Below are 15,502 nucleotides of genomic sequence, written 5' to 3' on the forward strand. Positions count from 1 at the left end.
CGAGCGTGCGGCGCTTCTGTGCACGCGCAGAGTGTTTTTGGTGACTTCTGGGCGGGTGGGCGGAGTCTCCTGCCACCACCGCTACCGGTTTTCCCGAACTGGGGCGAACCGGGAGCAACCCACCACTGATTTACAGGTGAAATAAAATGCTTATTTTGGGATCGGCACTCCTGCTTCCCCAGGTTTTCCATTTCAAAAGCCTGAAATATTTTCCTTTTTTAAGCCGTTTAAAGAGAGCTCGAAAGGTCCACAGGAGAAAAGGGGTTGGCTGCCCACGCCTTTCTGTGGCCTCGGACTTTTTGATGATCTGCAAAACCAAATGCAACCTTGTGGGGAAAAAAACCCCCCGAAATTTCTTCCCCCAGGACCGTCTGACGCTTCGGGAGGGGGGATAACCAGCTTCTGATTCAGCTCAACCCTAAAAGCTTCTCCAGGCTTGTAACCATATATGGTCAATACATTCACGGAAGGAATGTCAGCGAATCAGGTGAGCTGTCAGTCAAAGGGAACCTCGCTGAGCAGAAAACAAAACCACAGGAAGATGACTGTGCAGAACGAGAGAGAACGGGGGCCAGTGGGAGCGAAGCAGCAGCCAAGGTTGCCTTTTATGGTTAAAAGGGGAAAAAAAAAATTAGCAACAATAAACGAACCTTCGCTGCAATCCGAATCTACCCTTAAATTAAATTTAACCAGCGGTGGTCAAATGACTTAACAAGCCAGAGGTAGAAGCGTCATTTATGCATTTAATTTGTCTCAGGTGTGCAATGCAATGCTTTTTTTCCTTATAAGGAAGGGGTTTTTTTTGTCCTCCTTAAATAATGCGGATGTCCTTGACTTATGACCATAATGGAGCCTGCCCATTAGGGTCATAGCAATAGCACTTAGACTTACGGTATATACTGCTTCACAGTGCTTTACAGCTCTCTCTAAGTCAGCCTCTTGCCCCCAACAATCTGGGTCCTCATTTTACCGATCTCAGAAGGATGGAAGGCTGAGTCAACCTTCGAACTGGATCTGGATCGAACTGCTGGCAGTGGGCAGAGTCAGCCTTACTGCATTTGGAGAGAGTGGGAGGGAGAGAGGGAGGGAGGGAGGGAGGGAGAGAGAGAGAGAGAGAGAGAGAGAGAGAGAGAGGGAGGGAGAGAAACAAATAGAGAGAAAAAAAGAGACATAAATAGCAATAGCCCTTAGACTTGTATACTGCTTTACAGTGCTTTTACAGCCCTCTCTAAGCAGTTTACAGAGTCAGCCTCTTGATCCCAACAATCTGGGTCCTCACTTTACCAATCTCAGAAGGATGGAAGCAGAGGTGGGGTTCAGCAGGTTCTGACCAGTTCTGGAGAACTGGTAGTGGAAATTTTGAGTAGTTCGGAGAACTGGTAGTAAAAATTCTGACTGGCCCCATCCCCATCTATTCTCTTCCTCCTGAGTCCCAGCTGATCGGGAGGAAATGGAGATTTTACAGTATCCTTCCCCTGCCACACCCACGGAACCGGTAGTAAAAAAATTTGAAACCCACCAGTGGGCTAACCCTACCTTTGTTGGATCTTGGGTGAGGGCCTTTGCCTATGAATAGACCTAGCTATCTCTTTACTTCTTAAGTGTGGACATCTGCTGTGGGCTATTGAGGAGGGTGGGGGCTATTAGGAGTGAGTCTGTGTCCTGCCTAAAAACATGTTTCTCCATTTCTCATCCAGGGAAATAGAACATTCTGCCTTTTTAATATTTCCTAGAATATTTCATTTTCCAAGGAGAGGGGTGAGTGCTAACTTCCTACAATATAACCCCAGCACGGTTTTGTTCTCCTTGGCATCAATGGCATCACGCGGAAGCGTAGCCCGGATCTTTGTGGCAATTGCACAACAATGAAAAAATGTGGAAGGCGGTGATTTTGACCGCCGAAATGGCTTATTCAAGGCGATCAGTGTGGAATTCAAGAGGGGAAACAGCGCAACGGTCCTCGTTTGTTGCACAATTCTCCTTTCATCCCTTCTGAACAGCTGGGCACACCATGAAAAGGCCCGTTTTTCTCCTGGAACGCGTTGTGCGTTAATAAACATCCCACTGCCATCGTGTGGGCATCAGCCCAAAAAGCACAAGGCGGCTGGCACCATCCTGGGCACTTTTATTCACACCCAGCCAAGCTGCCACCCTGCTCCATGGGAGGTTTGCTAAAGGCAGGGGAGGCTGATCTGGAGCAAAGGCAACGGCCAATGGCAAAGTCTAATCTTTCCACTTGGAACAGACTTGGATATTTCTGCACCGGTAGTTCAACGAGCTGGAAGAGAGTCTTTAAGATGCAGAGTTTGTCTTTTGCAACCAGCTCTCCTATTGGCATGTATTATTGTAGAAGCATGAAATTGGGCATGATCTGGATGGGCAGACACAGAATTAAAAACCTCCAGGAGAAATAAAATAAAATAATCTGCCTTAGCCTCCTGTGCCTGCTAAATTTGTGATAGTTTAAAAATAAAAATAAAAAAGTTCCCCTGGGCGCAACCGGGATTCGAACTCGCGACTTCAAGACACCTTTGAGGCTTCTGTCCGGCTCGCCCTTAGGAGGGTTCTCATTGGCTACGACAGCTGAAAAGGAAGACGCTCTTTCCCGCAGGAGGGCGCTCGCATCTCCTCAACCTCCACACCATAGAGTACAACATCTAGAAAGTCAACCCCTTCGTACTTCACTTCCGGCGTGACTGCACAAACTCCCAGGAGGCTTTCTTACCACTGAGCTGCCGATGCCTAGAATGGCAGTGATATTCCGCTTTTGAGGCGTTTTAAAGCCACATGAATGACGAAGGCGGTGACGTAACGTTTAGAACCGCCCCTCCTCCCCGGAGGTCCTCTGACGCTCCCATTGGCTGAGTGCTCTGTTGCTCAAGCGGGCTCTGGGGCGGGGGGCGGGGCCCCAGCTGGCGGCTGCTCGGAGCTGAGGAGGGCGGCGGCGGAGGGGCGGGGGGCGGCGCCGTGGAACAGCGAAGCCGCTGTGGGAAATCGAGCGGCGGGGATCCCTCCGGGCCTCCGGCACCGTCCCTACGAAGCCAGGTGGCGGCTGCCGCGAACTCTCGGCCTTGACGGAGGGGGCGGAGTCCGCCCGGGGCCGCCTTTATTATTCATGCGCGGCGCGAGGCATGGTGGGTGGCCCTCATTGACATTCATGAGCCTCATGAATATTAATGTATCATGAATATAAAGGGGAGGAGCTTTGGGGTTTTTCCCCCTCCCCTTTCTTTCTTTCTCGCTTCCTTTACCAAGTTTTCCAGCTGGGTTGGTCCAAATAGGTATGTTTTCTCTGCATGTTTTTAATAATAAGTAAAGAGGAAGATTCCGTCTCTTTTTTAAAAATTTTCTTTGCACAACCACCTTGCAAGGTAGGCCAGCTTGCATTCCTTGCCCAAGTCTTGGGCAACTCATTAAATTTTCCTGCCTCTGCATGCACTTTGGGCTGTTTGCTTAAGGCTTCCCCTGGCCTCCCTGCCTTTCCCTCCTTTTGCACTCTTTCTTTGGCAGATTTTAATTATTTGCTCAATTTATTTGCTGCCCGTCTCGCTACGGGGCTACTCTGGGCAGCGATAAAACAGGTGAAAAATGATTTAAAGTGTGTAAACGTAACATTTCTTTTTCTTTTTTTGCCGGAAAGCTGGGTTGGTTTCTGGCAGCCAAAAGTATGGAGACTTATGGCAACCCTATTCCTTTAAAAAAAAAAATTGCATATATTTTGAACGTATATATTTATTTTTTATGATATTTATGATAGAAAGACTTACCTTATAGTTCCCAGGTTCGAATTCTGGCTGCGCCCAAAGGGAATATTTTTTAGTATTGGAGTGTAGCAGCCGCAGGGACCTCAAGCCAAACAATTTATATTTATTTTTATATATATTGCGGCTCAGTTCATCCAGGGCATGGAGAAGCTGGACTTGGCACCTCTCAAAAGCCTCTGTCTTTTAATGTGTGTGTTTATGTGCGTACAAGGATAGATAGCTATAGACAGATGATAGATAGCCAGGTAATTGTTAAATGAATTGCATCTGATTTTATGATTATTATTATTTTTTTTTGCCACAATTGAGCTCAGGCTCAAGGTTGACTCAGCCTTCCATCCTTTCGAGGTAGGTAAAATGAGGACCCGGTTTGTGGGGGCAATAAACTGACTTTGTATAAAAAAGAACACCACTTAGGGGGGGCCCGAAAGCCCTACTAAGCAGGTATATACAAAAAGTATGAAGGCTATTGCTTAACGCATTGTAAGCCGCCCTCAGTCTCCGGAGAAGGGCGGCATATAAATCGAACCAATTAATTAATTAATTAATTAATTAATTAATTAATTAATTGAATCCAGTTTCCCCCTATTGTCCTTGCTTGTTGGAACATGGCTATGAAAGTTGCAAATGGTGAACGCATAATCCCCAGGATGCTGCAACCATCGTAAATACATTGGGATCCACCCCTCTTAAAGTTGCCGAGTTTAAAAACCTCTGCTTTCTCCGCCTCTCAGGTGCTAGGTTCCAGGTTTCAGTTCCACCACGGTTAATTGGTGCAGCCACCAAAAGGGGAAGCGTAAATGGTTTTAACACCAGCAACCTCTTTATTTATAAATGGCTGAAAATCAGAAAGCTAAACCTGGTGTCTTAATTGTGTGTTTTAGAAAGGCTGGGTGTTTTTTTCCCCCCTTTTTCTTTAACCAGGTCCCTGCTCCATGAATATCGGTCTACCACCAGCCAAGACACAGTTTGTTTGACGAGATGAGAACATAAAGGACCCGTATTTCATCCGTTAAATTCCTCCACATTCTGGGCAAACCTTTGACGGGAGTCACATCAAGAAGAAGAAGAGGAAAAAGCAATTACTTTTGTTGGAAGCCCGTATTTATAAAAAGAGGTAATTGCCTTTTTCTTTCTGATTGGTTTCATTCTGCTAAGCAAAGAAGCAGGCAGCATTCATTGCGCGTGATATATTATTATTCCTGATATTTTCCATATGTGTGTGCGTTCGCTCAACGACCACGTGGTTCACTTAGCAGCTTCAGTAATTCACTTAACAGGCTGTAAAAATTGCGCCCGGCTCTCGCTGAACAGCCTCGTTGCTTAACAACAGAAGTTCTGGTCCCAACTTTGGTTGCAAGTCGAGGACCACCTGCAGAGAAAACCCGTCCTTTAACGAATCCACCTTTCCTGGTTGGGTTGCTTTCTGGCGCTGCCCGTGTTCGCGGAGAACAAGCTTTCGAGAAGTTCCCTGCGTTTTGTAACATCCTTTTCGCCTCCTCCGATTTCTCATTCGGGCCTTTTGAGGTGTTTCAGGTCGGGGAAATGGGTTGCGCAAGGACTCCATGTGGTTGTGGGCTTGTTGCTGGGTTTAATAACAGGGTCCTAACGTAACAGAATAACAGATTGGGAAGGGGCCTTGGAGGTCTTCTAGTCCAACCTCCTGCTCAAGCAGGAGCCCCTATACCGTTTCAGACAAATGGCTGTCCAGTCTCTTCTTTAAAAATCCCAGTGAGAGGGGAAGGGAAGGGAAGGGAAGGGAAGGGAAGGAAAGGAAAAGAAGGGAAGGGAAGGGAAGGAAAGGAAAGGAAAGGAAAGAAGGAAAGGGAAGAGAAGGAAAGGGAAGGGAAGGAAAGGAAAGGAAAGGAAAGGAAAGGAAAGGGAAGGGAAGGGAAGGAAAAGAAAGGAAAGAAGGGAAGGAAAGGAAAGGAAAGGAAAGGAAAGGAAAGGAAAGAAGGAAAGGGAAGAGAAGGAAAGGGAAGGGAAGGAAAGGAAAGGAACGAAGGAAAGGGAAGGGAAGGAAAAGAAAGGAAAGAAGAAAAGGGAAGGGAAGGGAAGGAAAGGAAAGGAAAGGAAAGGAAAGGAAAGAAGGAAAGGGAAGAGAAGGAAAGGGAAGGGAAGGAAAGGAAAGGAACGAAGGAAAGGGAAGGGAAGGAAAAGAAAGGAAAGAAGGGAAGGGAAGGGAAGGGAAGGAAAGGAAAGGAAAGGAAAGGAGGAAAGGAAAGGAAGAATAACAGAGTTGGAAGGGGCCTTGGAGGTCTTCTAGTCCAACCCCCTGCTCAAGCATGAGACCCTACACCATTTCAGATAAATAATTGTCCAATCACTTCTTAAAAACTTCCAGGGACAGAGCATTTACAACTTCTGGATTAATTGTCCTCACTGTCAGGAAATTCCTCCTTAGTTCCAGGTTGCTTCTCTCCTTATTTAATTTCCACCCGTTGCTTCTTGTCCTCCCCTCAGGGGCTTTGGAGAATAGCTTGACTCCCCCTCTTCTTTGGGGCAGCCCCTGAGATACTGGAACGCTGCTGTCGTGTCTCCCCTGGTCCTTTTTCCCCACTAGACTGACCGAGTTTCTCTGTCCCCTCCCTTCCCCTCCTTAGGGCAGAGCAATCTCGGGTTTTCTTCTTTTACTTCCTCCTCCCTTGGCAGACTCAGCTGGTGTTGACCTAAGGGCTACTGAATACCTTTCTCAAGGCCATCTCGGTATCCCTCAAAAGCAACCCTCTGCTTTCTTCCTCCCCTTATTCCCCACCCTCTCATGTCCTCGCAGGGCTGAGCCCCTCCTCATCTGCTGCTGAAGCTTACTTACCCCTCCTATATACATATATATATATACCCATAGCTTCTAAATGAAACAAGAGCCTGAAGATGAGAGGGTTGTGAGCCTGTCGAAACGTTGCTTTAAGAAAAACTTTTAAAGTCACTGGTAGGATTTTAGCTGAGGTTTTAAAGGACCTTGCAGAGTGCTCTGTAAGGATTTTTAGAAGATTTTAAGCTGGGATTTTAACCAGGATTTTAAATATTTTAACCAACTTATTTATAATGACGTGGGAAAACACCCGAGATTTTAATTTTTTGCACATGTATGTATGTATGTATGTATGTATGTATGTATGTATTTCTTTTCCGATCCCTTGCAGGATTTCTTCCCCCTGGCCGAAGGAAAATGGGCAACGTGGAAAGCAACGGCTCTTACCAGAAACACCTCTCCAGGTTTCTTCCTGATGAGCTCGCTGACGTCGATGGCGTTTTTAGCGCCTTATCTCGAGCGGACGAGGCCGTTGCCGTGAAGGTGGGGAAAAAGGCCCAGACTGGGGTGACCCTTGAAGCACTCAAGGTAAGGAAGCAACGGGCAAGGCTCCCTTAGGGTCGTAAGTCCAGGACTGCCTATAATTTATTCGTTTATTATATTTTTTTTCCCCTTGCCTTTATTATCTTATAAGTCACTCAAGGTGGCAAAATTTACATAATACCCCTTCCTCCTCCTCTTCCTCCTCCTCCTCTTTTTCCTCACAACAACAATTCTTCCCCCCCCCCTCCCGTAACAACAACCCTGTGAGGCTGTGACTCGGCCTGTGGCACATGCCAGAGGAGCTGTTCTAGGGTTTTGTTCTTCTGGTGACGGGGGTAAGCTACTTCTTACGGGTGGTCCTCGACTTACAACTGCAATTGAGCCCCAGATTTCTGCCGCTAAGCAAGACAGCTGTTAAGTGAATTTTGTCCCCATTTTACCACCTTGCTTGACGCAGCCGTTAAGTTGAAAACACGGCGGGTGGTTCAATTAGTAACCACCCGGTCGTTGAGTGAATCCGGCTTCCCCCGCTGACTTTGCTTGTCAGGAGGTCACAAAAGGGGATCACGTGACATTCCCTCCTCCTCCCCGCCCCCCGAGGGCCACTGTGACCATCATAAACATGATTCAGTTGCCGAGCTTCTGAATTTTGAACAGTGGTCGTAAGTGGTCGTAAGTGTGAAAAACGGTCATAAGGTCCTTTTTTCCCCCAGCGCCGTTGTACCTTTGAACGGTCACTAAATGAACTGTCGTAAGTCGAGGACTAGGTATGTTTTTCTGGATGCCTTTGGTCCCTTTCCTAGGCCTACGTCAAGGATGCCCTGCCTCCATCAATGGTTACGAGACTGTACAATGGGATGAGAAGCCTCCAGGAAACTCACAATTCCCCCGAGCCCATCCCCTGCGTGGCGAAGGAGCAGTTCGTGGCCTTTGCCTCCATCCTCTTCAAGGGCAACGCCCAGGAAAAAAGGGGGATTGTCCTGAAGATGGTCTCAGGTGCTCAGAAGGCTGTCAAGGGAAGCCAAATCCTAGAGGTAAGTGGGCCGACATCTCGCTTGCGTTCAGGGGGAAAGCAGAGGTCTGTTTCTTTATTTAGCACATGGCATCTCTCACCATTGATACGCAACCCTAATAAAAGACATTACGCATACAGACACAGATATATGTTGAACTAAAGCAGCAGGAAATAATAGAGTTTATATAAAGTATGTGAAAGTATAATTATTATTCTTCTTGTGCCATGTCTGTCATCAGACGTTGGCAATCCTATTTTGATCAACAGCCGCACGAAAAAATGCTGCTGAGTTTTGTGCCAAACCGGTCCCTTAGATTTTGAAGCCACGATCATCTTCTTCTTCTGCCTGGACCTCGTTTGCCTTCAATCTTTCCCTGGAGGATTAAGTGAAGGATGCCGTATTTTTCCAGGTGTCGCATCCCATGTCCGAAATATTCTAACTTGCCCTCTTTTATGATTTTTTTATGATTTCCGTTGGCTTTCCCAGGCAGCTTATCCCCCTCCTCATTTCTGATTTTGTCAACCCAGCTTATAGTTAACAGCCGCCTGTAAATTCCACATTTCAAATACTAAAATCTAATATATAAGGTAAGAATATTGTATTAAGGTAAAAACATAATAAAGTCTCCAAAATCTTTTCAGAGAAGCACTTTTTCGGTCCTTACGAGAGAGAGGGCTTGTTTCTAGAAGCAAAAACATCAGAGACCATTTTTTTTAAAAAAAAAAACCCTCATAGTGAGCCTTGGTAGTACAGGGGTTTAAGGCACCCTGTTATTAAGCTGGTTATTAAGACCAGCTGCCTGCAATTACTGCAGGGTTCGAATCTCGCCAAGGCTCAAGGTTGACTCAGCCTTCCATCCTTTCTAAGGTAGGTAAATTGAGGACCCAGTTTGTGGGGGCAATAAGCTGACTTTGTATAAATATACAAAAGGATGAAGGCTATTGCTGAGCACATTGTAAGCCGCCCTGAGTCTTCGGAGAAGGGTGGCATATAAATCAAATTTAAAAAAAAATAAAAAATTGCCTCCTTGAAGTTTGCAGGGGATCTGATCACCTCCGTGGTCCACGTGCTAAGCTACAGGAAGCTGCTGAAAGGGTGGAATCCAAAGAAGCTGAATAATTCAGTCCCTGGGATCAAAGCCTTGGCTACTCAGCTGGCCTCTGAACTGAAGTCTGCAGGTGAGCTGCAAGCGCTCGTGTTATTAAGTTGTGACCTAAGCAACAGCAGGACGTAAAACAAAGCCTAGCATAGGAAGAGTGAAAGAGACATAATATTCTGACTTAACATCCCTCATATACAGTAGTGGCCAAAATTGTGGAAACCTTTTGGGAAAAGTTGTATTTTCTAAAACTAGCTAATAACATCCCTTTTTTTGGGGGGGGAGTAATACCATAAAATTACATATCAATGGAAAGATCATTTAATCAAGAATGTGATGCAATAACTTTTATGAAGGATTTGCTATTAGAATAGCAGTTACAGTATAAAGAAGAAAAGTGAAACACGTAGAAAAAAGGAGATAGACAAAAATTATCACTATGTCAGTTAATACTTCGTTGAGTAACCTTTAGCATGAATTTACACAGCCTTACAACGTCTTCCCATGGAGGGAACCGAGTCTTTTAGTTCTGCAGCTGTTATCATGTGAAACCGAGATTGAAGGATTGCTTCTATTAACTGGGTTTTATTGCTGGGTTGCTTCTGACTAACAAGTTTCTTTAGTCCGATCCATCGATTTTCAATTGGGTGAACCAAATCTTTTAGTTCTGCAGCTGTTATCATGTGAAACCAAGATGGAATGATGGCTTCTATTAACTGGGTTTTATTCCTGGGTCACTTCTGACTAACAAGTTTCTTTAGTCGGCGCCATAGATTTTCCATTGGGTGAAGGTCTGGGTTATTCCCAGGCCATTCCAGCAGTGGAATAGGATTATCTTGAAACTCCAAAGAAAAAAAGTGGTGTTATTAGCCATCAAACCTCAAAAATACACTTTTCCCCAAAAGGTTTCCACAATTTTGGCCACTACTGTAGGTAGTCCTTGGCTTAAGGTCTGTTTGGTTATGACGGACTCCCATCCAAAAGTACTTATAACCCAGTTCTGGAGTTCTGGTGGCAGCACACTCATCCACTCCTGCAGTTTTTAGGAAGTATTTTGTTAATGTTAAGTCTCTTTGACTGGTTTCTGGCAAAAACAACAACAACCCATTCACCCATAGGAACGAATAACTGATGTGTTCACTTTAGGACCGCCACATTCATTTTACGAGCCCCACAAAAAGAAAAAAGTGTAAAATTGGGTTAGTCACTGGGAGGCCTCAATTTACAATGGTCATGACTTATGATGAAAATTCCAGACTCCATTCCACAGAGAGAATAGAATAACAGAGTTGGCAGGGACCTTGGAGGTCTTCTAGTCCAACCCCCTTCTTAGGCAGGAAACCCTACACCACTTCAGTCAAATCATCTTCTTAAAAACTTCCAGTGTTGGAGCATTTACAACTTCTGGAGGCAAGTTGTTCCACTGGTTAATTCTTCTAACTGTCAGGAAATTTCTCCTTAGTTCTAAGTTGCTTCTCTCCTTGATTAGCTTCCACCCATTGCTTCTTCTCCTGCCTTCAGGTGCTTTGGAGAATAGCTTGACTGCCTCTTCTTTGGGGCAGCCCCTGAGATCCATTATGGTCATAGGTTGAGGATTACCTGTTGAATCCACTCTGAGACAGGCAGATGTTATATTAGGGTTAGGGGAATTCTGGGAGTTGAAGTCCACCCCTCTTAAATGGAGAAAGCCTGACATTTGGTATGTATATAGTATGTGGGTTTCGTCTTGCCAAATTCTGATTTGGCCCTGGCCAAACCCATCTCTCTTGCTTCAGAGGGGAAGAAGATGGAGGGAGACTCTGTCCTGGATGCCGCGTGCGACCAAAACAGCCTGGAGGATTGGCTTTTCCGAGTCCCACAGATCTCCACCTTCCTCAAGGTGGTGCTTCAGCAGGGCCTGCTCCTCCTCCAGCCTCTCTCCGACGAAGCCGACGAGACCCTCCGTCTGCTGCCGGAATGCAGAGGCCTGCAAGGGTCCGCCTTCGTCAGCCTGCTCGACCTCCCCTCCATCACCTACCTCAATGCCCACCTGCCTTCTGAACTTCGGGATAAGTGGCAGCTGCTCTTCGCCTCCGGGATCCACGGCGAGAGCTTTAGCCAGCTGTGCGGACATGTTGTCAACAAAGGGCCCTGCCTCCTGGTCCTGAAGGACACCGACGGCTACATCTTCGGCGGGTTTTCCTCCTGTTCCTGGGAGGTGAAGCCCCAGTTTCAAGGTGAGCTCCTTGGAATTCAAGGTGAGATGAAAGGTCGTCCCCAGGCTGCAGAATTGTCCATAAATTAGACCATGTAAAGTTATAAACGGATCTTTCATGCATTAAGTTAGCAGATTTTAAGTGCCGTATTTTTCGGAGTACAAGACGCACTTTTTTCCCTCCTAAAAGAGGCCGAAAATTTGGGTGCATCTTATCCTCCGAATGTAGCTTTTTCAAAGCTTTTTTTCAGCCCTAACGAAGCCCTAACGAGGCACTAGATCTCCAACTCTCAGCTGTTCTTTAGAAGCTTTTTTTCAGCTCTAACGAGTGAAGCATCCCCCCTCCCCTTTTGCCTGCTTTTCTCATTGCTGCTTCCTCTCAGCTATGCCTGAGAAGCTGTTTTTTATCCCCAAGTAGGGGATAAAAAAACAGCAAACGAATGTGCTGAAGCTGACCAGACTTAAGGACGATAGCCAGATGAATATCTGGTAGGCAGATTTTTTTTTTCCTATTTTCCTCCCCAAAAAGTAAGCTGCGTCTTGTACCAAGTGTGGTACGTTGGTTCAAAAATTGTTGCTGTGCAGTGCACCGTCTGGGCTCTCTTGAGGGCGCAAACAGACAAACGGATAACCACAAAATGAGAGTTTTAGTGGTAGATAAGTAGATACACCCATGCATACACAAAGTGTGACAGCTGTTGCTATCCACTAGGTGGCAGTCTTCTCCTAGAAGAAACTTCCAACAGCTAGCTCTCCGGTCAAAATGGGAAATGAATGAGGACTAGCCACTTCACTTTTTCCAATTAGGCTCTGCTGGGATGCCTCTTTTCTGTTTTCCTCTCTCTGGTCCGTAACTCTTCATTCATTTGTTTCTCACAGGAAACAACACATGTTTTTTGTTCTCCATTTCCCCCTCGCTGGCAGTCTTCACCTGCAGTGGCTACAATAACCACTACATGTACCTCAATCACGGACAGCAGACCATGCCGAACGGACTTGTGAGTAACAAACAGTGAGCTGTTCGAGTTTGCTTTGGCCCCAAGGCTTTGCCCATGATGGCTTGTACAGCTACCCAAGCTTTGAAAATGTGTCAAAACAGGGGTCTCCAACCATGGTAACTTCTGAGGAGTCCCAGAATTCCTCAGCCAGCTTGTAGACTTCAACTCCCAGAATTCCTCAGCCAGCTTGTAGACTTCAACTCCCAGAATTCCTCAGCCAGCTTGTAGACTTCAACTCCCAGAATTCCTCAGCCAGCACAAGGACTTCAACTCCCAGAATTTCTCAGCCAGCTTGTAGACTTCAACTCCCAGAATTCCTCAGCCAGCTTGTAGACTTCAACTCCCAGAATTCCTCAGCCAGCTTGTAGACTTCAACTCCTAGAATTCCTCAGCCGGCACGAGGACTTCAACTCCCAGAATTCCTCAGCCAGCACGAGGACTTCAACTCCCAGAATTCCATGGCTGGCTGAGGAATTCTGGCAGTTGAAGTCCACAAGTCGTAAAGTTACCATGGTTGGAGATTTCTGTGTCAAAAGAGACATTCTGGACTTTCTGCAATTGGCAAACCTTCTCCGCTGTTCATTGAGGCAGCTGACTTTCAGTGTCCTTGCCAAGGTGAGACTAGGGTGCCCAAACTTCCATCAAATCCGATGTGGCTCCCAGAGAGGCTGCTTTAATGAGTAGCAGACGTCCAAAGCTCTTCTCCCCAATCATTTTTTAAGCGTATCCAGCTTTCGCTCTTAGCTAATTTTTTAAAAATGGATTACAGGTAGTTCTCAAGTTGCAATCTTTCATTTAGTGACCGAACGGCACTGAAAAAAACCCCCGGCACTTATGACCACTTTTCATGCTTACGACCGCTGCAGCCTCACTTGTGGTTCCATGATCAAAATTCGGACACTTGGAAACTGGTTCATATTTATGACGGCCGCAGCATCCTGGGGTCACGTTTTTTTTTTTTTTTTAATTTGATTTATATGCCGCCCTTCTCCAAAGACTCAGGGCGGCTTACAATGCGTTAAGCAATAGCCTTCATTCTTTTGTATATTTATACAAAGTCAGCTTATTGCCCCCACAAACTGGGTCCTCATTTCACCTACCTTAGAAAGGATGGAAGGCTGAGTCAACCTTGAGCCTTGGCGAGATTCGAACCAGCAGAAATTGCAGGCAGCTGTGTTAATAACATGGTGCACTAAACCACTGTACTATCAAGGCTGATTCCCCTTTGGCAGGCTTCTGACAAGCATAGTCAGTGGGAAAGCCGGATTCGCTGAACATCCATGTTTCCAACTTAATAGCCGCAGGGATTCACTTAACAGCTATGGTGAGAAAGGTAAAGTGAGCCAAACTTGCTCGACACTTAATTGGGCTCGACTGTGGTCATAAATCAAGGGCTACCTGTAATCCTTGCAGGTGTGTCCATTGGCTGGAGGTTCATTCTTGCATTCTCTTAACTTTTTCCTACATCTACAGACTTGATCACATGCCTGCCTTTTTTTTTTTTGTCCTTCCAGGGCATGGGAGGTCAACTCGAATACTTTGGCCTCTGGGTGGACAGTAACTTTGGGCAAGGCCACAGCAAAGCCAAGCCTCGGTGCACCACGTACAACAGCCCTCAGCTGTCGGCCAAGGAGAACTTCCTGCTGGATTCCATGGAGGTGTGGGCCGTGGGAGACCTTCCGGAAGCCAAAAATGTAAGTCTTGCCACTCCGAGCAAAGCCACCTTAGGTGGTGATGTAAACTTCCTGTTTGGGCAGGAGTCTTGCCTGCTCCGTAGTAGGGCATGAAATCCATAAGTCCAAAGTTGGCTTAAGCTTCTCGTTTGCACCCTGGGGAGAAGCCGAAGGGGTCCTGCAGCAGAAAATGGAAAAGTTCCCCAAGATTGGGGTTGCATGGAAGTCAACCAAAAACATGACCAAGCTAGGAAGAGAAGAAGGGGAGGGGAAACAGGGCCTATAGGGCTCTGCTCAGGGGTGAAATGCTACCGGTTTGGGCCGCTTCACCCGAACTGTTTATCTAGCCCTTGGTTCATGGGGTGAGCCAACCCATCAGCTTCAATCACCACATGGTTGACTTGCTTGGACCGTAGCCCGTTGAGGTGTTAACCTGGGCTTCATAGGTTGTGCATATTCAGTCTCTTCCCATCCATGGAGTTCCACTCCGAGCAAGGCAGATAGGTTAATGCAGGACATGGACTCTTAAATTCTCAGGTATTTGGTTTCTAAGATCTTTTATGCAACTGGCAGGCTTTGTGTATCTTGATCTCTGGCTTAGCAGCTGCATTTTTTCTTTCTTTTGAACAACTTGAATAATAATAATAATAAAAAAATCAGTGTGCTTTGATTCCTTCCTCCCCCGTGGCGCCCCAGCTCCAAGAGACTTACTTAACTGACTTAATTGGCTTTTTCTGGCAGCTCTTGTCATCTGACCTAACCTGTTTCACTGATCAGGTCAAAGCAGAACCTTTCCATGTTTGCCAGGCGGTAGGACGGGCAAGGAATCCACCCAACTGTTTTAGCTCAGGTTTCAGGAACAAACATAGTCGGTCAGAGCTGGTTGCAGCCCAGATCTGCTCACCTTCAGCTGTGGTGGTTGTTTTGTTTTGCTTCCCCAACCTCTCTTCTGGGTTTGACTTTAGGGAAAAGGACAGAAGAGCATCTTAGACGCCGACCCAGAGGCCCAAGCTTTGCTAGAGATGATGGGGAAAAGCCGCCAGAGTGATGGGTTTCGGAAACCACCTGATGATGATGAAGACAACTGAGATCTCGTCTTGGAAACTTTTCCCTCCCCCTCAAGTCTGACCAGGATTTTGCTGGAACATCTTCCAAGCTTTCTATTTTCCACATGGCGGTATCCGTGGCCCAGTCTCTTAAGCGTGATGAGATTTGGTTAAATAACAATTGGTGTCTTTACAAACTTTGGATGTATTATCTGCAGGGTGTCCCCGTCCGTGCCCCCCCCCCAAGGATTGGGTGTGTATTGTTCTAAATTCAGGACCTTCTTCTTTTCACCTTATTCACATTTATTATGGGTGCAAGCCCATCTCAGGGGACTCCCAGATTTCTGGTGGAAAAGTATTCCTTGGAGGGACCCCAGTTCACTCACAAGAGTTGTCGAAACTCAATGTCTTCCGTGC

At 46.4% G+C, this 15,502-nt stretch overlaps 1 protein-coding gene across 1 annotated transcript; it reads left to right on the top strand.

The window, feature by feature from the left end:
• Positions 1-2,824: 2,824 nt before the first annotated feature.
• On the top strand, positions 2,825-15,282 carry MEAK7 (MTOR associated protein MEAK7). Its single transcript, XM_034426542.3, has 9 exons — positions 2,825-3,134; positions 4,689-4,881; positions 6,908-7,104; positions 7,863-8,093; positions 9,109-9,253; positions 10,950-11,390; positions 12,248-12,366; positions 13,881-14,060; positions 15,005-15,282. The coding sequence occupies exons 3-9, from the start codon at positions 6,934-6,936 to the stop codon at positions 15,125-15,127; spliced, it is 1,410 nt and encodes a 469-aa protein (XP_034282433.2). The 5' UTR covers positions 2,825-3,134; positions 4,689-4,881; positions 6,908-6,933; the 3' UTR covers positions 15,128-15,282.
• Positions 15,283-15,502: the final 220 nt, after the last annotated feature.

This window comes from Pantherophis guttatus, chromosome 11 (assembly GCF_059756535.1).
Source record: "Pantherophis guttatus breed Tessera chromosome 11, ASM5975653v1, whole genome shotgun sequence".
NCBI classification, from domain to species: Eukaryota; Metazoa; Chordata; class Lepidosauria; order Squamata; family Colubridae; genus Pantherophis; species Pantherophis guttatus.

Excerpts from the sequence above, each read along its gene's own strand:
- MEAK7 (XM_034426542.3), top strand. The coding sequence starts at position 6,934 with ATGGGCAACGTGGAAAGCAACGGCTCTTACCAGAAACACCTCTCCAGG. Across the intron at positions 9,254-10,949 it reads CTCTGAACTGAAGTCTGCAG|AGGGGAAGAAGATGGAGGGA; the intron begins GTGAGCTGCAAG and ends CTCTTGCTTCAG. Across the intron at positions 12,367-13,880 it reads AGACCATGCCGAACGGACTT|GGCATGGGAGGTCAACTCGA; the intron begins GTGAGTAACAAA and ends TTGTCCTTCCAG.